General features: G+C 50.5%; 2 protein-coding genes across 6 annotated transcripts in view; both read right to left on the bottom strand.

Annotated features, from left to right (window-relative positions):
* Positions 1-8,090, bottom strand: part of ACTN4 (actinin alpha 4) — a 69,163-nt gene extending 61,073 nt beyond the window's left edge. For 4 of the 5 annotated variants that reach the window (XM_045076778.1, XM_045076773.1, XM_045076776.1 and 1 more), the window contains exon 1: positions 7,820-8,089. In XM_045076778.1, coding sequence (XP_044932713.1) covers positions 7,820-7,981 — 162 coding nt within the window. In that variant the 5' untranslated portion in view covers positions 7,982-8,089. Of the gene's footprint in view, positions 1-7,819 lie in introns of all 5 variants that reach the window. The other variant, XM_045076777.1, reaches the window with a different exon arrangement.
* Positions 8,091-12,944: 4,854 nt separating this feature from the next.
* Positions 12,945-26,288, bottom strand: EIF3K (eukaryotic translation initiation factor 3 subunit K). The gene is made up of 8 exons (XM_004776233.3): positions 26,132-26,288; positions 25,147-25,245; positions 20,989-21,109; positions 19,624-19,698; positions 17,241-17,307; positions 17,078-17,155; positions 14,947-15,072; positions 12,945-13,014 (listed from the first exon to the last, which is right to left on the bottom strand). The coding sequence occupies exons 1-8, from the start codon at positions 26,188-26,190 to the stop codon at positions 12,983-12,985; spliced, it is 657 nt and encodes a 218-aa protein (XP_004776290.1). The 5' UTR covers positions 26,191-26,288; the 3' UTR covers positions 12,945-12,982.
* Between the last annotated feature and the right edge of the window lie 40 nt (positions 26,289-26,328).

Raw genomic sequence — 26,328 nt, 5'->3', positions numbered from 1 at the left:
TTTCTTAAGTCATCAGGAGGGCACTGCTTTCCTCTCAGAATCTAGGATTCAAATACCCAAAACATAACAGTGTATTCACAGGGGTGGGGAGGTGGAGGACGGGGGACAGGACACTTCCAGTGGCTATGAGTGCAAAAACCACAGCCTCAAAAAGAAATGGCTATGTGAGGGGCAAGTGACAGGCCCACAATTCTTGTATTTACAATGTAGCCCTGGGTTCTTAAAAACAAGCAAAACAAAAAACCCTAACATCTGAAAGCAAGGATAAATCCAGTGTCATTCAATCTTGAGTGAGATGTGGGATGGGGGGCAAGCAGGATGGGCGGTGTGTTCCTGGGTAAGTCACGCTGTCCTGACACTCGTGTAATGTTTCCAGGGTCAAGTGAGATGTTTTTCTCCCCGAATGTGACATGCACACAGGGGAGATTTTTTTTTTTTTTAAGATTTTATTTGTCAGAGAAAGAGAGAGAGAGAGAGAGCGTGTGCACGCACACCTACGTGAGCACAAGCAGGGGGAGGGACAGGCAGAGGGAGAAGCAGACTCCTTGCTGAGCTGGGAGCCCGATCGATGCTGGGCTCCATCCCAGTACCCTGGGATCATGACCTGAGCCAAAGGCAGAGGCTTAACCCACTGCGCCACCCAGGCGTCCCAACACATGGGAGATTTTAAGGGTTATCCACATTCTACATTAAACCTTGAATCACCATGAGGTTATTCCTGATTCTCTTGTAAACCTTCTGATTACTTCACAGAGAAATCTCTGCTCAGTACAGTGGGTCCTTAGCTCCATACCAACACCAGCCGACCTCTCTTTTTCACAAAGAGAGCAGGCCTCAGGCCCAGAGCCTTCAGCAGGAATCACACCTACCTAGAATTTAACAATATTGTTTTGTTTTCAGCATGTTTATTTCTCCCAATTTCCTTCTATTTAAGGCCAGGGAGGCTGAGTTTTTCATTTATCATACTTACATAACTTTTCCTTTTAAAACTGAAGAAAGGCAAACTGATTTAGTTTTGGGGTTTTTTTTTTTTAAAGGTTTTATTTATTTATTTGACAGAGATCACAAGTAGGCAAAGAGGCAGGCAGAGAGAGAAGGAAGCAGGCTCCATGCTGAGCAGAGAGTCCAGATGTGAGGCTCCATGTCTCAATCCCAGGACCCTGGGATCATGACCTGAGCCGAAGGCAGAGGCTTTAACCCACTGAGCCATTCAGGTGCCCCAAAGAAAAGTTTTAAGCATATAAAAGTAAAGGTGGGTATGGAAAAATCACAAATGACTGAAGTTTAGTAAATAGGGAGATAAGTGTGGGAGCAAGGATGGGGGTATTGGTGGCTGCTGCTCTGGCTGGAGAACCACAGATTCTTCTGGAAATGGCAGGATGCCCCCCCCACCCTGGGGGAGGGGGGATGGGACTCATCCCAGAAAGGCAGGAGCCAGCACAGAAATAGGTGGCAAACAGCAAATTCCCAATAAACTCATTCCACTGGCCTTCCAATAACTCCTCAATAAATTACGCCTAAGAAAAGACCACTGGCTTCTCCCAGAGTAGCTGCTGCTCAGGACTCAGGAGAAGGCAACCAAGTTACACCAACCAGCTTTTCAAGACTCTCCCTGGACATTCCAAGTTAATGCATCGATTGTTTACAAAGGAAGGGGGAGGGAGAAGGGACACGAAAGAACAACACAACCAAAAACAGCACAACAGCAAGATTAATGTCTCAGAGATTTTTATAATCCCAGGGAGACTGCTACTTGAAGAAAACGTCCCCAGCACGGACATAAGGACACCCTTGCCAGTTCAATTCGGGCAGAGGTTTCCCTTTCTCAGGGAGGCAAGAGAGCTCTCCTACCAGCCAGCGGGTTAATTTCTCCCCCAGTATGGAGTCTGGGATAGGGACTAAAATATAACTCATAAAACCTTCTTGGTGTAAAGCAAGTGTTACTGTCCCACTTTTAGACACTTTATAACAAATCCTGGCGCCTGTGCTGCCAACACTGTAAAACTAAGTTTCCTTATAACTGTGCTTTGATGTTTTCGACTTTAAACGCATCCGAAAGGAGTCTGCTCTCTAGCTCTCAAAACCACTCCTGATTTATCTTTTTTTTTAAAAAGATTTATTTATTTGACAGACAAAGATCACAAGTAGGCAGAGAGGCAGGCGGGAGGGGGGCAGGGTGCAGACTCTGCTGAGCAAAGAGCCTAAAGATGGCGGGCTCAATCCCAGGACCTTGAGATCATGACCTGAGCTGAAGGCAGAGGTTTTTTTTTTTTTTTTTTTAAAGATTTTATTTATTTATTTGACAGAGAGAAATCACAAGTAGATGGAGAGGCAGGCAGAGAGAGAGAGAGAGGGAAGCAGGCTCCCTGCCGAGCAGAGAGCCCGATGCGGGACTCAATCCCAGGACCCTGAGATCATGACCTGAGCCGAAGGCAGCGGCTTAACCCACTGAGCCACCCAGGCGCCCCTGAAGGCAGAGGTTTTAACCACCAAGACACCCAGATGCCCCCCACTCCATTTAAAAACGTCTTTCAAACTTCCATGGATGAGAGAATTTGCATCCCTTCAAGCAAAAACTGGCCCAGCTTTTCCTTTCCCCTTTGGGTAGGTCTGTATTTCAGTGACCATGGCCACTGAGTACCACTTGGTATCACCTGACTCCTATTTCCACATAAAAGGAAAAAGGGGGGGAAGAGGAACTTGAGCAAGGTAACAGGAGTGTTTTGTTATTCTTTAAAATAAATAATACATAAATAAAGGCAGTGGGCAGGAACCTGAGGGAAGGGACTTGAACGTGACTGATGAAACCAGGCACGTGACTCAGTGAAGGAAACGTGTATAAACCTGGGGGACACACTGGTCTAGAATATACTCAATGCCAGGAAAGAGATAAACATGTCGATATTTTGGCTATTCAGAAAAACCTGACCGAGCAAGGGATCTAAAGGCAAACAGCTGTTTGCTAATTATTTTTGCCCTTCTCTCCCCTTCCCCCCTCCCCCAAAAAACAGAAGCAGCAAAGGAATCCTTGTTTTAAGAACCCTAAGATCTGGTCAAAGGCTTGTAGCATCCCAGCACACTGGAAATCAATACAGCAAAAGCTGAAAGTGCCCCCCTCAACAGTCTCAGAAATTCTTTGAGCCTTCTCAAATCCATTCTCTTTTCTTTCCTCTTCGAGACAGCAGTGCCAGGTAACCTGGACTAGTCACACAGGTAACTGAAAAACTGGGCTGTCTGGCCAAAGTCCGCCATGACTGCAGTCTCCATTTCAAGGACAGAAGTCTCCCCATCCCAGAGGCTTAACACGAGAATCCAGACTTGTCCCTGCTCCCGGGAAATCTGCTTAAGAAGACTTTTTGCAAGTGCCATCCAACATCTTAACTGACCTCCTGACCGCAGCTCAGGAGTTCAATAGCACAGGGACAGCCCAGACACTCAAACACTGGCCTTCACTCCCTGGCTGGTGATCCTCCAACATGTTCACCAGGCTTACCCCACAAGGACGCCCACTCGAGGCCAGGCAACCCACTGCCCTTAATGAAAACCATTTAGCACCCCTTGCAACCTGAGAGTGAGTCAGCTCCCTGCTGCCAAGGTAGCCTAGCGAGCCGCCTCATTGGTCTTGGAAGCCGGAACCAGGGAGGGTGTTTCAAAAGGCAGAGGGCAATCCGGGGTTGCCGCCCTGGCCCGCCTAGGATTAGCAGGCACCGCTCCCACGTCATGCTCCCACTTCACGATACCAACTCTCAATTGAAGAGTGTGAGTGGCTACAAGGGGCGTACTTCCTCCCAGACCTCACCTCCTCGGCAGTCATCAGAAAAGCCATGTTCTAAGACCCGTTTTCAGGGACTGGGGAGGGAATGGAGGGCTTAGTAGCCGAGTAGCTTCCCTTACTCCTCTCGCAAGAGGGCAGAGAACAGTTGCCCCCTCCCATCTTTACAGTCTTATTTCTAGATGATAATTAAGTTTGATGGGGGTTTAAAAATCTTTATTACTATTATTCAATTTTTTTGGATAGGTATGTTATTTTAATTTTGAAAGCTGCTACGGACCTGTCAGTCCTAGCCAGATCCTAAGAGGGAAGCAATTAGAGTAATGGAACAAAATAACAGATGGCTACTTTGAGGCCTCTGTTGTCAGCCTTTAAAAGAGAAAAGAAAAAAAAAACTGCTTGGAGAAAAACAAAACACCATCAGAACTTTCAAATAATTAACTCACCCTTAATACAGCCCGAGCCAAAGGTCAGGGGTCTAAACACTGAATCCCTGTAAGCAGGGATGTTTCAATGAACATGCCAGCTTAGCGAGGGAGGAATTTCTTGTTATGCCAGAGGTTATCCAGAGGAGCCTATGAGACCTCTCCTATCCGGGGGAGCAGGGGGCAGCACCAGGCTGCCCAGGACCCTTTCAGAAACTGGGAGAAAGAACTGTGTGGCTGAGAACTGTAACTGCTGGAGAACTGGCTCAGAACAGACCAGTCTTTCCCCCCATGCCCCAGGAGAAAACTTAGGGCCTGCTGTGTCAGACCTATTGCACAACCTACTTATCAGGTCGTACCTTGCTTACAGGGGACCCTAGAAGTCAGAGCCAACGGCTTCAGGTAGAAGTGAGAACCACCAGAAGCCACACACACCCTGACTTGAACCAGCCTTTAACTAACTCCAAGAAGAATTTAATTCCACACACTTTAGGGGACTACAGCTAACTTGGACACAGATTTTTAGAGTATGTGAGTACTTGAGTGTCATTCTCCCTGTGCCCGTGGCTCAGTCTTGGAGAGGCAAGAGGGACAACTTGTCAAGTCACTAAAGTGACACTATAATGTAGAAAAACTCACCCAGACTGTTGTGGGGAGCAGGTAGGGGGTTCCTCTTCAAAGGGAAAGAGCAGTACAGATTTGTGTACATATTCCTTTCCATTACTCCTTCCCCCATTTCATAAAAGATCTCTATTCCATAATAGGAAAGTGCACAGCAGTGAAGCAATATTTTTCCCCAAAGAACAGCTATGTGTAAATATTTGCTGCAGTAGGATCTAAAGCAGGACATACTAGAATCTAACCCTTATTGAGAATTGAAAGCAGTTTGTATTAGAGGACACTGTGAGCCACCCTTTCCCTCAACCTTGCCTGGTCCTTGAGGAAGGGAAGAGGGAAAATAACACAGAGCAGCAGGACCTTGGGGTTCCGGTGAGTCTGGGTTCCTGCCCAGGGTCTGAATGGGGCCCCAGACTCACCCTGCGTGCAAGGGAGACTATAACCACGAAGGAGCACACACCCTAACTCCCAGAAGGGAGTGGAAATGAGCTAGCAAAGGGAGGCATGTGGGGAGAGGTATAAGACAGCAAGGGAGGGTCAGGGAAGGTTCCCCCACTCTCACAACCTGGGAGAAAAGAGTCAGGGGCTCATTTTCCCAAGCACCTGGAGCTGGAGAAGGCAGATCCCAGAAATACTCCACAACAACCCCGAGGCCCCCCGAGGCCCCCTGGTTCCCCTCCCAACTTTCCAAGTCTCTTGGCAACTCTTAACCTTTTCCAACCCAGCACTGCCTGGGGCAATAAATTAATGACGTGACAGCAGGCTAGATCTCCCTCTACCCTTAAAACGCATTTCTACAACAGATTATCTCAACCTGGCCACCCGGGAGATAACTGGAGCAATGGAAAAGAACACCATCACCAACCCGCCACCCCCCAACTGATAAGGAAATTCAAGCAGAGGTTGGGAATTTACCCAAGGTTATGCCAGGCCCCACCCCAGGAACAGCTGCTCCTTTCACCCTTCCCCTCCACCCCTGGTGGCCTACTCTGCCCCACCCCCGGCACCAATTCACACCCTCAAGAGGCTTCCAGTCACACTCTCAGCTGTCCTCCCCAGCTCATCACTCCAATCCCTTGAGTCGGCCCCATGGTCCTCCGGAATAAGCTCCACCAACCCCCCCCCCCAAATCCCCACACCGGATGCATCCATTTCTATAGCATCACAGGAGGGCTTCCTTCCCTCCTTCCTCACTTCACAGATGACAGAACTGTACTAAGAAAGCAAGGGTCTTGCCCAGGACCACAAAGCTTATGAGTAACAAATCTGGAAGAAAATTCAGGTCTTCGGAACATATGAAAAGCCTCTAACTTCAAGTACCTGACACTCTCTTCACACACACTTTAAATCACCTCTCCCAACACACACACACACACACACACACACACACACACACACACTCAACACACTCCTTTCTTTAGCTCTTCCTGCACACACCCAAACCTTCTCTTCTATCAGCTGAGAGCTCCCTTCACCAACTACCCTGAATTATCCCTCCCCACAAACACCTTCTCCAGGTCGCCCCCTCCTTTTGGTCTCCCTTTCACTACTGGAGTCTCTCCTCTAAGTTGCTTCCACACTCCAACATGCCCTCTGAAAACAGACCCTGCTTTAAGGGTCCCTTCACCCCCTCCTCCCAAAGACAATTCTTCCTTGACACTCAGTTTCCTCCCTTATTCTCCCTCCCCTCACCTTAAAACACACTCTGTAGTCCCAGGACTGAGACTGTGTACCTCTAGAAGCCCTCCCCCCTCCAAATTCCTTTCTCAGGCCATCCATCACACACTGCCTTCCTAATGAGACTTTCGTTTTTCTAAACTAATCTCCCTCCCCTTACCCGCCATTCCACGGCTCCCATTCTCTCCAGCATGCTCACCTTTTCCACACCACCTTTTCCTTAGGCTCTTCCAAGCCTTGGCTGAGCTTTTCAGCCTTCCATCAGAAGCCCCTCTTCAAAACACTCCAGGTACACTCTGCATCTCCCTTGGTCCTCTTTAGACCTCATCAGTACCTCTTACTCCTCCAACCCTCCAATGAGAACAGGGTCCCCCCCAAATAAATCTCACCCCTTCCCACACTTCTCACAGCTCCCTAACTTCTTTCATTCGCACCCCTACCCATCCTCACACCCCACTCCCATCTCACACCCACTTATTTCCTCTATCCTTCTCATCTTCCAATTCTCCCAGGTCCCCCCAATACTCTTCAGACTCCATATCCCTTTCTTAGTACCCCCTACTCCATCTTCAGACTTCCAGAATTTCCAACCCCTTTAGAACTCCCCAAACCCGGGCGCCTGGGTGGCTCAGTGGGTTAAGCCGCTGCCTTCGGCTCAGGTCATGATCTCAGGGTCCTGGGATCGAGTCCCGCATCGGGCTCTCTGCTCAGCAGGGAGCCTGCTTCCCTCTCTGTCTCTGCCTGCCTCTCCATCTACTTGTGATTTCTCTCTGTCAAATAAATAAAATCCTTAAAAAAAAAAAAAAAAGAACTCCCCAAACCCTAATCTTCTTCACACCTTTCTGCACTCCAAATAACCCCTTCCATCTTCGAGCTCCTCTTCAGGCTCCCCCAACCATTAATTCCATTCTGGCCCACAAATTCCAGACTCCTCCGCTTCTCTCCGCACCCCCAAACACCCTCTGACCCTTCCATCCCGCCTCAGACCCCAATTCCATTTTAGAAGTCTCCAAGCATCTTGGTTTCCCCCAATTCCCCGCCCAGACCCTCCAATTCCTTCATCGGGCTATCTGATTTTTTATTTTTTAGACTTCTACATTCTCTACACAGCCGACAACTATTTTTTCAGACTCCCCATTCCTTGGTCAAGTTCTAAAATTTCTTCTTGGGACTACAAACCCCTTCCCAGTCCCGCCAATTCTGTTTCATGACCCCCGATCCCCCCCCCAGACCCTCCAATTCCCTCTTGAGAACTCCAATCCCCTTCCCGGGCCCCAACCTCCCTCGGAAGCCCCCCTTCAGCCCGTTCGGCCCGCGGGCCACGCACCTTACGCTGCTGCTTCTCCCAAGCCGGGTCCAGCAGCAGGTCCCGGTCCCAGTCGTCCTCCTGGGCCATGTAGTCGCCCATGCTGCCCCCGCCGCCGGCGCCATTGCCCCCGCTGCTGGGGCCATACTGGTAAGACTGGTTCGCCGCGTGGTAGTCCACCATTCCGCCGCCTCTCGCTCGCCCACCAGCCCGTCTGCTCCCGCCGCAGCTCCCGCCCCTCTGCCCGAGCCTCCGCCGCCGCCGCCGCCGCCGCTTCAGCTGCTTCAGCCCGCCCTCCCCCAGCGCCTGCGCACTGCTCGCCGCGCCTGCGCACCGCGCCGCCGCCGCCGCCGCCCTCCCGCGCGCGCGCGCGCCTCCTAACCAGAAAGACGCTGGGACCCGTCTTCGGCGGCTGCGCAGAGTTCACTTCCCCCACCGCCCCTTCAGCTCGTGTACGAGCTGCTTCCCCTCTCCCGCGAGAGCGCGCTCGTTCTCTGCGTGTGGGCGGGGCCGTTCATGAATGATTCATAAGGCGGGGGTCTGGCGGTCAAGCCTAGACCTGCCGACTGTGTGCCGCATCATGTCTTACGCATCCACACTAAACAAGATAGACAGAAATCCCTGCCCTCGTGGAACTACGTTCTAGTGAAGGAAGATAACAAAATCTTTGGGAGTATAGTCCAACATCTGATAAACGTTATGGAGAAAAATTAAGCATGAGCTGGAATGTCAAACAGTACTCAGGGTAGGCTTTGCAGAAAAGGGGAATATTTGCACACAGACCTGAAGGATTCACAAAACAAAACAAGAGTTCCAATCTACCTAACAAGAGTTTCCTAACTCTTGTTAGGTAGATTGGAATAAATATTGGCTGACCAGGAAGGTAAAGGAGTCTGGGGAATTGTCTGTCTTCATTCATTCAACAAACATTTATCGAGCATCTGTGGTGTGCCAGGAGTTGTTCTTGGGCACTGGCAATAGAGTCCTAAGCATGGTAAGCATGGTAAGTGATTGAAACATGATTAGTTCTCATGTGGCTTACATGGGGGGGGGGCAACAGTAAGTAAGCAAATAAATACAGATAATTGACACTGCCACATTCATAGACTTCTCAGATTTAAATATCCAAAGCTTCGGATCTTCCCAAACCTGATCACCCCACAGTCATCCTCATTTCAGTTAATGGTGCCTCCACCCTTCCAGCTGTGTGGGCAATAAGACTTTCGTCAATCCTTGCCTCCTCTGTGTCTTCACACCCCACATCCAATGCAGGAAATTGTCAGTTCTATCTTAAAAGTATATACAGGTGGTGCCGTTAGGCAACCAACTCTTGGTTTCCACCCAGGTTGCTCCTGTCATGATCTCAGAGTCATTAGTCCCCAAGTGGGACTCTGCATTTGGTGCTGAGTCAGCTTAAGAGTCTCTCTCTCTCTCTCTCTCTCTCTCCTTCTGCCCCTCCCCACCATGCTCACTTTCTCTCTCAAATAAATCAATCAATCTTAAAAGAAATAAGTAAAATAAAAAAATAAAAATAAAAAATAAAAGGTATATGCAGAATCCACTCATTTTCTCCTGCCTCCATGGCCCCATCCTAGTCCTGTCCACCCTGCCTTGTCTTCACATGGACCACTGTAGCAGGCTCCTTCCCATCTCCCTGCTCCCTTTCCCAACCCTCCACCACACTCCCTTTCCCACATGAAGCCTGAGGGAGCCTCATATCTCTCACCTAATTCTCTCCTTCCTCATTCAGAACTCCTCTTTGGTGCAATACCAAGTACAAGTCAAAGTCAAAGAAAGGAGGAAAGGCTGAAGGAGCCTTCCCCACCTAGGCTCAGCCCCACTTTTGAAATAAGATACTCCTAGAGCCCCAGCCAGACCCCCAGGGGATTCCCCATCCTGTCCCCATTTCCTCTTCCAGTTCACCTCTGTCTCTCCCTCCATCTCTGAGCTGCTGCCACATTGTTGACTTCCTCCTCATTGTTCTTCAAACACACCAGGCACCTTCCAGCCTCAGGGCCTTTGCACTGGATGATACCTTGTTACCAGGGCCTGAACACTTTCCCCACATACTGGATCCCCAGGACTTCAACAGACTCCTTTCCTGCAGGTCTGCAGAAACATCACCTCTTCAGTGAGACCATCACCTCTTCAGGGAGACTTTAACCCTAGTTAAAAGAACATCTTACACCTTTCCTCCTTTGCTTTGTTTTTTTTCAAGAATACAAATGACCATTTAGCATACTACGTTTACCGTGATTATCTTTCTCCTTCCCAAGAATGTCAGTCCAGGAGTCACTGCCATTTCCCTAGTCTCTGAAGCAGTGTCTACACAAGACAGCAGCTTAATATATCTTAGGTGAGTGAATGGGTGGACTTAAAACCATGATGAGGACTTTGAATTTTATTGAAAATGCAGTGGGAGGTTTCAGGGAGGACCCTACGCAGGGGGAGGGCTGGGATCAAGTGCAGCTCTTTACAGGCTCCAGCAGCCATGGGAGGGGAACAAACTATAGGTGGAATGAGCTCAGGGAGACCAGCCAGAGGGCTGCCACAATGGTCCAGGTGAGGACCTGGTCCTAGTCAGGACCAGGGTCCTGGGAGAGAGCCATGGAGGATGGGCAGTGGAAAGATTTGGAAAAGGGGAGCTGACATGACTTACTGTAGTGAATTGGATGGGGAGTGGGGGTGGACATGAGAATGAAGGAAGAATCCAGACTCAAGATGGCTCCCAAGGTTTGGACCTGAGCGACTGGAGAGTGTGAACTTGACTCGAGTCAGGAAAGCAAAGGAGGTAAGAGTTAGAATTAGAGTAGAGAAAGAACTGGCCCACAGTGTGAACGGAATAGACTGGGTCACAGTCAGCTACTGGGGATGGGAATGAAAAGACCCGGCTCCTCCAGGCATGGGAGCTTGTGGATTTCTTCCCACCTCTTTCAAAGGCACTAAAAGGGATCCAATGCAACACAAAGGAAGGAGACAGGGCCTGCATACAGCCCATTTTCCCTGGGGATGCCAGGACCTGGCCAAAGATCCAGGAGTGTTGTCTGTGACCTAGGGAACCAACCCAGGACTTTTGTGCTGGGCCTAGTTGGCAGAGAGAGCCACTGGAGCTCTGGGCCACCAGCCCCACCCTGACTGCTCCCAAAGGACATTGAAAGACGTCCCAGACGAAGGGCTCAAAGATGAAGTGGATGGCCCCCATCAGTGAGGTTTAAAGGCTCCCTTTATTTATAAATGTTATTTGTGACTTTTTTTTTTTTAAGTATGCTCTTTGTCCAATGTGGGGCTTGAACTCATGACCCCAAGATCAAGAGTCACGCGTACTACCGGCTGAGCCAGCCCGGCGCCCCTGTTGTATTCCATTGCTAATTCTAGTTAGTGAAACAAACCAAACAGGGCTGTGTCCTTCTAGGGTGGGAACATGAACACATACCCGGACGTTGAGAGGAGACTATGGAAGCAGCTGAAATAACACCCCCAAGCCCAAGTGAGCAAGACCAGCAGTAAGTGTATCATCTCTTACCACAGGCTGGGCTGTTCTCTACTCTTCCAACGCACTCAAGTGGGTGCTCACCCTAGCTGGGAAACTGAGGCGCAAGGAGGTCAACCAATGTGCCTTGAGGTCACTAGGCTGGTGTTTGACCTCAGGCAGTCTTTTTCTATAGCTTCTTAAAGGATCCTCCTAGAGCAACAGCAGTAGGCTAAGCAGGAAAAGCTGTCGTTTCCCAAAGAGGTAAAGGTCATTTCCTCTTCCCTGCAGAGCAGCCATGGTCAGTCGTACAACTTGTATCTACACGAAGGCACCTGCCAAGCAGGGGTGAGTGGGAGTCATACTCACACAGAGTGGGTGATGATCAAATAGCACCCCAATATTGTCTTTCTATGCCCCTCCCCTGCCCCTTAGAGCTGGCTCCCCTTGTCAGTCACAGAGGCACCTTTGTCCCGGGAACTCGGGCACACCCTGCTTCCTGGCTCCTGCTCAGGTCTGGAACCCAGGGCAAAGGGTGTCCCACCCTGCCCTGGCTCTGTCAATGTCTCAAAAGAATGATGGGTGTGAATGCAAGCAGATGAGGACCCGGAAGGGGGGACAGGCCAAGCACTGCCACTGCCCTCTCCGCAGGCTAAGTTCACATGTAATGGTTTATGAGAAGGAAATACTCCCTCAGTGACACCTGCCAGGTTACACTAAGGGCTGGACATCTATGATGGCATCTCTTTTGCCGCACTTTTGCCCAAAGGCAGTTGCTGTTGCCGCCATCCCTTCTTCCTGCAGGCAGCAGGCTCAGAGCAGAAGATACTTGCCCAAGATCACTCTGCTAGACTCCAGAATCCTTCCTGTCTAAGACAGGGATAAACCAACCCAGCTACAGGTCAAGTAGTATTAACTATGACTCCTGGCTGGTGTAGTCTGAAGGTGAATGGCCTAGCTAAAATTCCCAATTTTCTTGTAAAATCCTTCCAAGCAGAATGGTGAGGACTAGTTTGCAATCTTGGGTATGAACAATGCAACCTTGGGGAGAATCTTGAATCTGAAATTAACAATGACTCCTGTTTTCTAAGAGCCAAGAACATGCTAGGCCCTGATGAGAGACCTTTATTGGCCAGAGGTCCTGGACTTCCCACAACTGACAAGGGTGGGTCATTCTCCCCCTTTCACAGATGAGGAAACAGAAACAGAGGCAGAGTCGCCAAGCCAAGGGCACACAAGGATGGGCTGAGCATTAGTCAGGACAGGAGGTGGACTGAATCCTCCCTCATTCCCTCCTCCAGCCTGTCAGGCCAAAGGGCAAAGGTGTGCCTCCCCTCACCAGGAACCCACTCCTGTTCACTGCCTGTTCCAGAAGGCAGAAGAGCCAGGCACACCCAGCGGCAGGGTTGGACTCCTACATCCTATTCATTCACATCCTCCTCCTTGCTGACTCACGGCTGCCGGCTAGCAACTGGTGACCTGACACGTCAGGAAGGTGGGTGTGGAAGGTCTGGTGTGTGTGTGGGGAGGGGGGGTGGGGTAGGGGAGGAAGTAGGAGGAGGGAGGCCCCAGGCAGAAGGGAGGAGGCTCCAGAGAGTGGGCAAAGGCCTGCTCCCGGGTGCCCTCTGGTGGGCGAGGGACAGAGGCAGGAAGCCAATGAGCGGGAGACACCAGGAGTAAGTCATCAAATCTTTATTCAACGCTGGCTGGCCCAGTTACTGGGAGGAGGCCATGATGCTGGACACACCTGTTGGGAAGAGAAGAGGGGAGCAGGTCAACATGGTGAAAATGGGAAACCTAGGGGCACCTGGGTGGCTCAGTGGGTTAAAGCCTCTGCCTTCAGCTCTGGTCATGATCCCAGGGTCCTGGGATGGAGCCCCACATCGGGCTCTCTGCTCGGCAAGGAGCCTGCTTCCTCCTCTCTGCCTGCCTCTCTGCCTACTTGTGATCTCTGTCAAGTAAATAAATAAAATCTTAAAAAAAGAATGAGAAACCAACCTCCAGCCACCAACCATGGCACCCACAATTCTTTAGGGGTGGCAGATCACAAAACTTTTCTGGGCCCTTATCACCTTAAAGTCAGATTTTTTGTTTTGTTTTGTTTCTTTTTGAAGTAATCTCTGTCCCCAACACGGGGCTTGAACTGAAGACCTCCAAGAATAAGAGTCGCACACTCTTCAGACTGAGCCAGCCAGGCACCCCACAAAGACAGTATGGGGCGCTAGTAAAGAAGGTCGACTCTGGGGGCACCTGGATGGCTCAGTCTTTAACTGTCTTCCTTCCGCTCAGGTCATGATCCCAGGGTCCTGGGATCGAGTCCCGTGTCGGGCTCCCTGCTCAGTGGCAAGCCTGCTTCTCCCTCTCCCACTCCCCCTACTTGTGTTCCCTCTCTCCCTGTGTCTATGTCAAACAAATGAATAAAATCTTAAAAAACAACAACAACACAAAAACAAACAAAAAAACCCAATTTCAACTCTAGAGCAAGGAGACCTATGTAGGAATCACAGCTCTGCCTAGTACCAGGTGGGTGACCTTAGGCAAGCTCATTAACTCCAGCTTTCCCGCCTGCATGAGGCATGGACCCCACAGGGTCCTAGGACTACATGACCTGCTCAGAACACCTGGCAGTCAGTTCTTGCTCCTCTCACCGCCGTCACAGCAACACTCTCCACAAGCTACCTGCAAGACACACTAAGCGCAGCCTTGTATCTCCCCCAGGAGAGCCCTATGCGGCAGGGTCTTCTCCCCAGAACCCAACACGGAGGCAGGAGGGGGGCACTTCTCGCTTACAGTGAGGGTCTAGACACCCCCTGTGCAAAGGGGCCCACCAAGTCCTGCTCCACAGTTTAGCTCCAGATGAGCTGGTTTGTAGTGAGAAACCACGCTGGGCCAAGACACAGCTTTACAACCCCAGAATCAGACTAGAGGGTGGGGGAGGAGACCCAGGGCGTGAGGGAGTGGCTGAACTCTGGCCCCAGGTTCTCACTCCCTCGATGACGCGCGCATGGTGTGCAGATCAGAGGGCTGACTGCACAGCTATCCCACTCCCTTCCCGGCTGAGGGACCAGCAGGGCCAGTTCAGCCGAGGACCGCCGTGGCTCTCTGCTCTGCTTTCCGCACAGACGGCCTCACTCTGCTCCAGTACCTCCAAGACGTGCATGTGTTTCGTCACATACAATAATAATCCTCTCCCGTATGGGGTTCACATGAGGACCAAACGACTTAGTAAGCTTCAGAAACGACATAGTATTTGTCAGAATGACTGCTGCCAGCGTCCCCACTTTTTGGATGAGGAAACTGAGGCACAGGTAAAACCACTGGCCCCAAGTGACAGAGCTAAGACCAAGAACCGAGAGCCCCACATAGCTACCTGATTCCAGAATCCGTGAACACTTTCTGGTGTCCCTGTTTTTGCAGACACCAGGGCCAAGGCGCCATCCCCAGGGACAGACCGCAAAGAGATCAGAGCCCCCAGGAGTCCCAGGGAAGGACTCCTCTGCCCCCTGCCCCACCTCCCTCAGCAGGAAGCCCTGTGAGAGAAGCCAGTGGGCTCTGGTGGATGCCGAGTTCCCAATCCGGAACCAGACCACAGCCACCCAAGTCTTCTGGGGCCCCAGCCCCGGCCCGTCACAGGGCAGCTCCTTAGACACATAGCCTGCGGCCTTGGGCCCCCACTCACTGTCAAAGTCGATCTTCTCCACGATGTTCTTGGGCTTGATGCTCTCCTCCTGGCTACAGATGAAGATCTGGCCCGACTCGTCAGCGCTCCAGCCGTACTTGCTCATCCACACCTTCAGCTGGCTGTCTGCAGGGGACAGGGGCCGGGCGGGCGGCTCAGGCACCCCACCCCCACAGGACCACAGCTGAAGGCCGGGAGCCCCCATGCTGGCTGCCTCAGGGGCCACAGGTGTCTCCTGTGGCCACGCGTGCTTGCGTTTCCATGGTTTGGTCTCCGAGAGGCAGCCAGAGGGAGCCTGTCGGCTTTCCCACCCTGACACCACAGGGCCTATCTCCCCTTTCCATTTCTCCCTCGCTTTTCTCTCCCAGCACAGACCTTAGTTTCCAACAGTGCTACACTTCCTTCTCTGCTTTTCCACACAACTTGGAAATGGTTTTAAAATTATGTCCTTGCTATCACGACTCATAAGGCCAGAGCCTCAGCTGGGAATTTCTTTGCAGGCTGTTTTTGCTCTTAAAAAACTTGGGACGCCTGGGTGGCTCAGTTGGTTAAGCAGCTGCCTTTGGCTCAGGTCATGATCCCAGCATCCCATCCTGGGATCAAGTCCCACATCGGGCTCCTTGCTCTCCCTCTGCCTCTAGCCTGCCACTCTGTCTGCCTGTGCTTGCGCGCTCGCACTCTCTCTCTAACCAAAAAAAAAAAAAAAATCTTAAAAAAAACCTGCCAGGAAGGATGCGCGGCCAGAAGACAACCTGCTGCTTGAGGTAACTCCTGTGGGACTGTTAGCAATCTGATAAATTCGTCTGCTTCTTTTTAGACTCAAGCCTAAGGGTTGGTTGATCCCTTTTTGACTTAATCTCCCTTTTAAATATGTAAAACAGGGTGCCTGGGTGGGTTAAGTGGGTTAAAAAGCCTCTGCCTTCTGCTCAGGTCATGATCTCAGGGTCCTGGGATGGAGCCCCACATTCGGGCTCTCTGCTCAGTGGGAAGTCTGCTTCCCCTTCTCTCTCTACCTGGTTTTCTGCCTACTCGTGATCGATCTCTCTGTCAAATAAATAAAATCTTCAGAAAAAAATATGAAAAACACCTATCTGATGAAACGCACTTAGTATAGCCTGACACAAACTGTCCAAGAAAAGTTAGCTTCTGCTAAACAACAGAGAGCACAAGCACGCACACTCTACAGATCAAAAGGCAAAACTACCCAAATAAGGTACTGAAATCTCACCCCCAAAGCCCCACTCCCCAGTGCTGTGCTCACCCCGCCCTCCCAAGGAGTAACCATTTTCCTTAGTTTTAATTTCCTTCCTGTTTCTTTTTGCAAAAACAAGCAAATACACAAACGTGCTTTTCTTCCCGTCTTTTCTTCTTCTTCTTTTTTTTTATGGAAGGATCTTTTACTTTTATTTATTTATTCATTTATTTTAAAGTAGGGGCCTGAACTCACAACCCTAAGATTAAGAATCAGATGCTTAACTGATTGAGTGCCCCAGGTGCTCCTGGAAGGATCTCTTGAAAAATCAAACAAAAGGGGAACCTGAGTGGCTCATGGGTTAAACCTCTGCCTTTGGCTCGGGTCATGGTCTCAGGGTCCTGGAACGGAGGAGCCCGCATCGCATCAGGCTCTCTGCTCAGCAGGGAGCCTGCTTCCCCGTCCCCCTCTGCCTACTTGTGATCTCTTGGTCAAATAAATACATAAAATCCTAAAAAACAAACAAACAAAAAAAACCCCACAACTACTCACTACTTACCCGAGCCCCAGGAGCAGTCCTGGGTGAGTGCACACTACACTTGCACGTCTCATTTTGTCATCTGTTTTGCTACCTCCCTGAGAACAAATCTGAGCCATTCTGTCTCATTCATGGCTACATACCAAAGGCCTAAGACAGCCTGGTACTGAGCAGGCATTCAAATGACTCACGTAGAATAAAATAAACAAATGCTGGAGGATCTCCCCAAGGAAGGGCATGTTTGTACCAGTCCCTCACTCCTTCAGTAACGAGCTGGGCGGGACCTTCAATGCTGACTTGCTGGCGCAGGGATGGGCCCATCTGAGGAGCTGGCTGAGGACCATGGCTCCTGACCACCCCTAACCTCCTCGATTGGCACTAGGAACCCTAAGAGGCCTTACCTGTCAGATCCCCGAGCATCTCGGCCAGCAGCCAGCGATCAATGTGCTGATAAGTGATGCCCACAACGTGGCAGATAACTGCAGTGGGGGGAAGAATGAAGACAGTAAAGGGCCACTCCCTACCCCTTCCCCCTGGGGAGCCCAGGCACCGAGACAGACTTACATTTTCGAACAGAGTCTTCAAAGCCAGTTATACCTTCCAGAAGGTCCATGTTTTCATCCAGGGCTTGCTGTGAGGGAAAGGGTAACGTTCCCAATAATGTGAATGACCTCAAGTACATCATCATTAATGAAGTCAGCAACAGAAGCTACGATTTGGGCATTCACCTCACATGCCAACTTTCTTCTCTGTGTGACCCTGACATAAGTTACTATTTTCTGCCCATTTTTAGTGATGAAAAAACCAAGGCTCAGAGGAGCTAAGTGACTTGCCCCAAATCAGAGAGCTGGGGGTTGAATCAGGCAGGCAGAAACCACAGACCCAAAGAGGGAAGAGAGACAGAAACTTAGCTAACTGCACTCACCCACCTCCTCCTGCTCCTATCTCACTCGGAGAAAAGGCCAAGTGTCCTACCATGACCCACAAGGCTCCACAGGATCTGCCTGTCACGTCCTCCCACTCAGCCCTTGGCTCCAGCCACAGGGGCCTCCTCATTGCTCCCCAGACACACCACAAGTCCGCCCACCTTAAGGTCTCTGCACTGGCTGGTGCTGGGTCTCAAACTCTCTTTCCCCATGGCTAGCACCCCTACCCCTTCAGGCTTCTGTCCACAAGTCACCTTCCCAGCAGGGTTCCCTGTGACATTAGCGTGGGAAATGAGAAAACCACAAGGACAACGCAGAGGATATACAGGACAGTAACTGTCCCGGGAGCCAAATGATAAAAGGATTTGAGGGAGCAGTGTGTGTCCCTCCCCATCAGAGGTGGCCGACAGGGCAGACAGTGTGGGTTTCACAGTGCTTGCATGCGCTTGTATACATGTGGGAGACCGGGGGATGGAGGGCTGGCCACGAACGCCTGAATGGAATGAACACAACGGCTTCAAGTGAGCAGGGAGAGGAGGAGAGACTGAGCACAGGCAGCCCAGCCCACAAACGGCATTACCAATGGTCCCACTCTGCCTGACATGGAGGGGTTTCCTGGGATGTGAGACTTTCCACTCCATGGGGTACAGAAAAAGAGGGTAAGAGGTAGATGTGGTAGGGAAGATGGGAGGTTCGGGGAGAGTTTTCTTCTTATTTTTTTAAAGACTTTTATTTATTTGGCAGAGCGAGAGAGAGCACAAGCAGGGGGAGCGGCAGGCAGAGGGAGAAGTTGGCTCCTCACTGAGCAGGGAGCCCAGTGCGGGGCTCGATCCTAGAATCCTGGGATCCTGACCTGAATTGAAGGCAGATGCTTAAATGACTGAGCCACCCAGGTGTCCAGACAGTTCTCTTCTGTAGGCAAGAAAACTAGAGGGTGGACATGGTCTCTGGTGACAGAAACAATCAGGGAAGGCCAGGCCTGCTGCTATGAGAGGAGGGGGAGGCGCTGAGTGGGCAAGAAGGAAGGGGAACAGGGCACCAGCTGAGGGGTGGTCTGAAACAGAAAAGCATTCAGTCAGCTGCCAGCAGATGTCAAGGCTGAGAGCAGTACACATGGGACTTCTGCTTTAACTGCTTATATTTTCCCACAAAACAAGGCAGAAGAGCACTAGCTGTGATGACAAGGGAAGGAGGAGAGGGGATGAGAAGGTGTGAAGAGCTGGGATTGGGCAGTGAGACCCTGGGCTAGGAGGGGATAAGCTCCAAGGACATGACGGGCCTTCTCCTGGCCTCTCACAGGGTCTCCCATGCAGACTTCTGCTAACAGACGAAGCACAATGGAGGACCCAGGCTGCTGGTCAGGCCCATGGACGCCAGGCTGGAGACCTCCCGGGGTGAGCTGGGAAGCTAGGAGGAAGTGGTCGGGGGCAGAAACATATGGCATTCATGGGCAGAAGAAGGAGCGGTTATTGCTAAAGGCGGGTGCCGGGCGGCGGCTCCCCACCTTCCCTGAGCATCGGAAACACCTGCTTCAGATCCCAAAGCCTGGACCACACACAGGCTGATTAGATCAGACTCGGGGCTGGAGTCAAGGATCATTTTTGTTTTGTTTTTTTAAACCCCTTGGGGGTCCAATGCACCTGAGCTGCAGGGCTAAGGGGTTTCGGGGGGAGAGACACGGGTCTGGGAATGATGGTGAGAAGGACCCTTGGCAGAGGTGGAGGGTGGGGCTCCAGTTCAAGAGCGAAAGGGAAGGAGCATACAGAAGCTGGAGGACTCTGGGAGGAAGGACAGACGTGGGTGTGTGCACACATGCCCCAACCTGGGGGCACAAGGGACAATGTGGGCGTCCTGGCTCAGTGCGAGGATGACAAGTCCGCGTAGTCACCCTCGCAAAGCCCTGAGCAGGGATCGCCCCCAGTTATGCAAGCAGACAGCAAATGGGCACGGCTATTCCTTTCAGCCGCCTGTCCCAGCTCAGCTCAGCCCAGCCGCCCACCCTGGCCCCGCAGCCAAGTTACCCAGAAGGCCTGGAAGTGGCAGGTTTCCAGCAGGTCTCCGAGGTATAAAATTTGTCGGATTGGCCGTTCTTCTTGCTAAGAGAAGAATGTGTTAAGGGAAAACAGCCCTGAGCTTCAGGGGGCTGCCGCTGAGTCCCAGACCACCTCTCCCTGCCCACCTTCTGTTCACTGCAGCACAGTTAAGACAACAGGCGAGCCAGCAATAGAGCCACGAAGCCAAACACTGGCCTGTCCATACTCTGGGAGGAGCCAACTCTTAGAGAACCGGCGTGGAGAGGCAACAAGACACACTGGGATGTGAAAAGGCAAGACACAGACCAACACGCATAAGAGACCACCATCTGGGTGGGGGACTGGTGTGTGTGTTGGGGGGGCACACACACGTATGTGAACACACACACCTGTACTCATTTGTCTATAGGGTATCTCCAGAAAGGCACCCAAGAATGGCAAACAAGTGTTGCCCCCTGGCAGAGGAATAGAGTGGCTGTGGGGCAGGGGAAGGAGGAAGCCTTGTCTCTTTCCACTGTATGCTTTTCGTACTTTTAACAGCGAATGGTACATCTTCTTTTTTCTTTTATTTGGAAAGCCCCCGAAACAGACTCCTAGGGAGGGGGGCTGATCTCAAAAGGCAGACACTCCCACAGACCCACCTGGCAGGGCGGGTTCACTGCGTAAGTGATGGGCAGGTTAAGTGTGACAGCATCGGGACTGAGTGCCAGAGCATGGATGAGGGACTCTGCCAAGCTTGTCAAGGAGCCCGAGTTGGGATGCAATCCTGGGACTCCAGGATCAGGACCTAAAGGCAGCTACTTCACCGACTGAGCCACTCGGGCGCCCTCACTCTGAGGTTGAAGCCTTCTACAGCTTCCCGGTGCCCTTCTGAGTCTGACCAGATTGCATTTTGCAATCCATGGTGAGGCTGCACCAAACTTCCTCTCCTGCCTCTGAAAGACCACTGACCTCTTCTATTTTTTTTCTCCAGGCCTTCTTACCTCCTTACCTCCGCCCAGATCACCCTTCCTTAACACTCCATTTAGCTCATCTTTTGGACGTCCCCTCCTCCAAGAAGCCCTCCCTAACATCCAAACAGGATCAGGGGCCTCCTCTGGCCTCTCCGAACCCCAAGCCCAGACTGTAGGCCGTCACTGACAAGAGGACCTCTGTCCCCCACTGCATGGTGAGTTCTGGAAGGGCAGGGGCCAGGCCTGTCCCGGCCCCCCAAATGTCCCACCCAGCACAATACCAAGCCCAGAGGAGGCGCTCTGAGTTTGCAGCTGAACTCACAGCCCGCTGACCTGGGGAATTTATCTACCTTGCCCCCAGCCCTTTCCCGCACAACCCACCATGACACTGGAAGGATACGTGTGCCTGATCAATCATGCACTTGCACAGTGTGAAGTCCGTGTGGGGCAGGTTGGTGAGGGCCTTCAGCAGGATCTGGGCAGTGACTGTGGTCTGAAAGAAGGCTGGGTTGAACTGGTACCTGGGAAGGGGAAAAAGAGACAGAGCTTCAGCAGCCTCTTCAGGTACCTGAGGCCCAGTGCTGTGGCCCAGAGCTCAGGAGTTGGACATACCTGGGCTCCAGTCCCAATCACAGCACTCTTGCTCTGTGACCTTAACCTCCCTGACCTAGTTTCCTATTCCATAGATGGGGACAGTTAATCCGCCCAGCCACCCCATAAGCCAGATGCTGTTAAGTGGTTCACAAGTAAATGAATACGAAGTACAGTCTGCAGCAGAGGTAGAGGCTCTGGAGCCAGACTGCTTGGGTTCCCACTGGCCTCAAAAGTGATCCTGGACTACCTCTTTGAAATTCTCTGTGTCATTGGTCCCCTCCCTCAAAAGAAGGGGCAGTAACAACCCTGTCTACTTCAAAAAGACACTATGGCATCTGACTTAACACCCACAAACCTTAGAGCACAGAAGCTAACGCACCATGAGCCCTCACTAAACAGCAATTGCGCCATTAACGATCTAAACAACCCCACAAATACAAATGTTCTTATCGCCATTTTATAGACCTCCAAACTGAGACAACATATAAAAATTACACAGCTGACAGCATGTCAATATGACACGGAGTGGGGGGATAGAATGCAAAGGTCTCCATCCACAGGAGAACGGGTGGTTTAGACAATCGCACAGGAAGCCCTACACAAGAATGACAATAAATTGCAGCTGCAGGGGGCGTCTGGGTGGCTCAGTGAGTTGAGCCTCTACCTTCTGCTCAAGGTCTCAAGGTCTCGATCCCTAAGTCCTGGGATGGAGCCCCGCATTTGGCTCTCTGCTCAGCAGGGACCCTGCACCCTACCCCCCACCCCCACCTCTGCCTCCCTCTTTGTCTACTTGTGATTTCTCTCTGTCAAATAAAGAAATAAAAACTTAAAAAAAAAAACAAAGCTGCAGTCGCAGGAAAAATGGATCCATCTCACAAACCCGGAGCAAAGTGCAAGACGCCAGATGCCAAAACGCTCATGCTGTAGGACTACGTTTGTGTCAAGTTCAACACAGGCAAACCCAAACCAAGCTCCTCAGGACACATGCATGTGTGGTAAACTCACATAAAACCAGATCACGAGATTCTATGACCTCCACCAACATGTAACTTGTTCCAATTGCTTTTGAACCCAGGCTGTGTATTTACACGGGCCCCTCTTACCAGACACCGTAATGTGCCAGAGCAGAGAGATACGTTCAATGAAAGAGATAACGAATAGCTGGAGAGGTTGCAGAAGAGTTCCCATGACCTGTCAATTCTGAGATACTCCTCAAGGATCACCCTAAGAGCTCATTGTTCCCACTGTGCCAACAATCCTCTAATGATTTTAGTAAAATGGTCATCTATATTCTTTATTAGTCTTGGTTCTCCAAGGGAACAGAACCAACAGGATATGGAGAAGAAAGAGAGAGATTTTAAGGAATTGGCTCATGCAGTTGTGGAGACTTAGAAGAAGTTGCTGCCTGTGTTTCTCTTCAAGGATTTTTTTTTTTTAAGATTTTATTTATTTATTTGACAGAGAGAGATAACAAGTAGGCAGAGAGGCAGGCAAAGAGAGAGAGAGAGAGAGGAGGAAGCAGGCTCCCTGCTGAGCAGAGAGCCCGATGCGGGACTTGATCCCAGGACCCTGAGATCATGACCTGAGCCGAAGGCAGCGGCTTAACCCACTGAGCCACCCAGGCACCCCTCTCCTCAAGGATTTTGATGGATTCCTTTCTCACCCAATATGACACTTCTTGGCAATGGAATCTTGCCATTCTTCATGTGAAGTAGCATTGTATTTCTTCCCCCACCTTAAATCAGAACTGGCCTTGTCATTTGCTTTAAGCAACAAAATGCCACAGAAGTAATGCTGTGAGACTTCTAATTCTATGCCTCAAGAGACCTTGAAGCTTCTGCTCTTACCTTCTACCAAAAGCCTGACTTGTAAAGAAGCCATAAAAAAGGACACCAAGAAATATTACAACCTTTTGTTTACTGTTTTGGAGGTAAGGGGAAGGTCCAGGAGTTTCTCTTGTCCTATCTTCCTTTTTTTTTTTTTTTTTTAATTTGACAGACAGAGATCACAAGTAGACAGAAAGAAAGGGGGGGGAAGTGGACTCCCTGCTGAGTGGAGTCTGGGACTGTAACCTGAGCCGAAGGCAGAGGCTTTAACTCACTGAGCCACCCAGGCGCCCCTTGTCCCATCTTCCTATCATAACAGTTCTTACTCCAAACATATAGAGGCAATGTAGAGATTTTTCAGTGGCCAAAAATGTTTATTCTAACTCTTCATTCAGAATCTGAGATGATCTCATAGGCTGGATCTGTGGGCCTACTGAACCCTTTGTGAGATGAAATCAAGCTTGTAAAATTTTCAACACAAGAGGGCCTTTTTCCAGTTTAACTCAGAGCCCAGTTGCATGCCTGTGCCTAGTTGTAGGAGGACTGGAAAGCGTACAGGGGGACGTGGATATTTGTCGGGCAGAGAATTTACTGCCCAACAGGTATCTGTGTCCCTCTGTGTGTTTTCTGGTCCTCTTGTAGTTGGGCACAGGCATGTAGCTTAGGTACTTACTTCTCTTACTTCTACTTAATATATACCTGGGATATGAACACACAGATAATCATCAATTGATGTGCTGGAATTGTAAGAAAATCATTAAAAAAATTCTGTCCCTCATTAGTTATATGAAAATGTTCACGTTGCTATGCTAGGAGCCAGTGGACAGATCTGGAGCCTGACAATTTTACAATAGAACACATGTTCATGATTTATTCTCCTTTTGCCTAAGATAGGCTCTGTCTCTGGGTTCTCTTTATATTCTTTAAATAGCTCAAATGAGAAAACAGACAAGATATAGGGAAGATAGGAAAAAAAAATACACAGACCAGAAACTGCTTTGTTTTACACGCATTTTATCTTTTGATAGGAAAAATAAATATTCCAGACCTCTTTAAATAGAAACGTTCAGTCTGAAGCATTTCTTTTCCTTCATCCCTTTCTTTCTTTCTTTTTTTTTTTAACGTTGTGTTGATGAGTTTCCATGATATATAGGAATTAGGGCTGAATGGGGAACATAGAGGCAGTGAGAAGTGAGAAAAGTGGAAGTCGATCTAATATTTCTAAGGAGGCTTTGGAAATCTTGGCATATTACTGAAGACATAAGAGAGCCAGTGAGCATTAAATACACTCCTGCATTTAGTGAAACTGCCACAGAACAGGGTACTTCCACCGCCCCAGATCTAATGTTCTCAACATACCAGTCTATCATTGTCAACTTTGAGTATACAACGTGATCAATAGTATGTTAAATTACTATGCTGTTCTCTGGATTAAAAAGGCACATATCAACCCAGTCACATATCAACCCAGTCTTTTCTAGCCTTCCACTAAACTAAATAAAACGTGGAAAAAGCTGGTTAAAAAAAAACCAACAAAAACACGGGACGCCTGGGTGGCTCAGTTGGTTAAGCGGCTGCCTTCGGCTCAGGTCATGATCCCAGCGTCCTGGGATCGAGTCCCACATCGGGCTCCTTGCTTGGCAGGGAGCCTGCTTCTCCCTCTGCCTCTGCCTGCCACTCTGTCTGCCTGTGCTTGCTCTCGCTTCTCTATGACACACACACACACACACAAAAACAACAAAAACAAACAAACAAACAAACAAAAAACCAGATCATGAGAGCCTAAAAGTGGTTACAAGGGTGGGGGGTGAGGTGACTCGCACAAAGCATTCAAGTCAAGGGGCCTGGGGCCCTGACAACACTCAATTTTGTGGTAAGTGTGGTGTTCACATGGGTTCTCACTCGTACTTATTTAATTAACTAGGATTTAGTGTTTTGTACCAACCTATACATATAACCCTTAATTAATTTTTAAAAACCATCTCTCCTGCCCCAACTCCCTTGGCTTCCTGGCCGTGCACACCAAGAGAAGCCATATCCCAAAGACCAGCCCAACTCTGGCCTCATCCAATATTGAGAGTGCCCCCCTGCCCCAGATGGCTGCAGGCCTGGAGGTGGGGATGGAGGCAGACACTCACAGCTTCAGGACAGCCAGGTTGGCTTCCAGATCATAGGCGTTCTCCTTGGCCTGTGTCTCCACATACCGTTCCAGGGTGGCCAGATTCTCAGGATTGTACCTACAGAAGAATCCAGACAGGAAAACAGAGACAAAAACGGAGCTGAGGCCAGTCCCTTTATGGAGGCAGGGCAGCTGGAGGAGAACTCTGGCACTGGCCACTTACTCTTAAATCAGGCCACTTACTCTTAAATCAGCTCTATAACCTCTAATAACACTTACCCACCTTACAGACCTAAACCAATGCTCTGAACCACCCCACCCCCACCCCATCAGACTCCTGGGACTTTTCTAGGCTATCCCCCCACCTCTCAGCCAATCAGTCACTGTAACTTGTACACCTGGCCTCCTGGGCATCTTTGCCCCTCACCCCTCCTCCCTGCTCCAGACCCCCACACTGGTTTAGTCCCATCCTTTCGTGCTTAGCTTCCCCCATCCTAGCCCTGACTACTTCAGGCTATCACTGCCTACTGCCCGGTTTGTCTGGGCTCTGAACTGGGAACCCCCTGGAAGCACGGCCTGGGACTGTCCTGGTCACCTCTGGTCCCCAGCACTGCCCAGCGCGGACAGAATTTCAGTGACATGTGTCCAATGAACAGCATGAGAGGGAAAAAAAAAGAGAGAGAGAGATGAAGAGGCACCGACGCACACTATGAGAGGCTGAGGAGCGGAGTCACAAGAAACTGAAGGGCTGTGAGAGAGAAAGCTGAGCAGCAGAGAGAAAGACCTTAAAGCAATTAAAAAGTGAGAGCACTCTGAGGTAGGCAGGGCTGTCTCATGTCCGTAGGCCCCTGCAGTGCCGTCTCCTTACACACATCCCCCTCCAGGGAGAATGGGAAAACCTACTCCCGGGCAAGTCCAGGATGCTAATCAACCCTTGCGCTTTCTAGAAAATCCCATCCACCACGCCGCTTGACCAGAAACGCTCCCTCCGACCGGGCTCAGACCTGTCGATACCCTTGAGCAACTTGCCCACGTTCGCTCTCATCTGCTCAAACATCGCCATGACGAATGTCGCCTCCCACGCCGGGCCGGAGCCGAAGAGCCAGCCGGTAGGGCCTCCCCGAGGACCGGAAGAGGAAGAGGTGGTGGAAACGGAAACTACGTCGTCGTCTTCTTCGCCGCCCTTGCGGCGGCCGCCACG

Source organism: Mustela putorius, unplaced genomic scaffold, assembly GCF_011764305.1.
Source record: "Mustela putorius furo isolate JIRA1106 unplaced genomic scaffold, ASM1176430v1.1 tig00000196_pilon_pilon_pilon, whole genome shotgun sequence".
Lineage (NCBI taxonomy): Eukaryota > Metazoa > Chordata > Mammalia > Carnivora > Mustelidae > Mustela > Mustela putorius.
The sequence above is the reverse complement of the archived record's forward strand: the minus strand, read 5'-3'. Positions and strand labels throughout refer to the sequence as shown.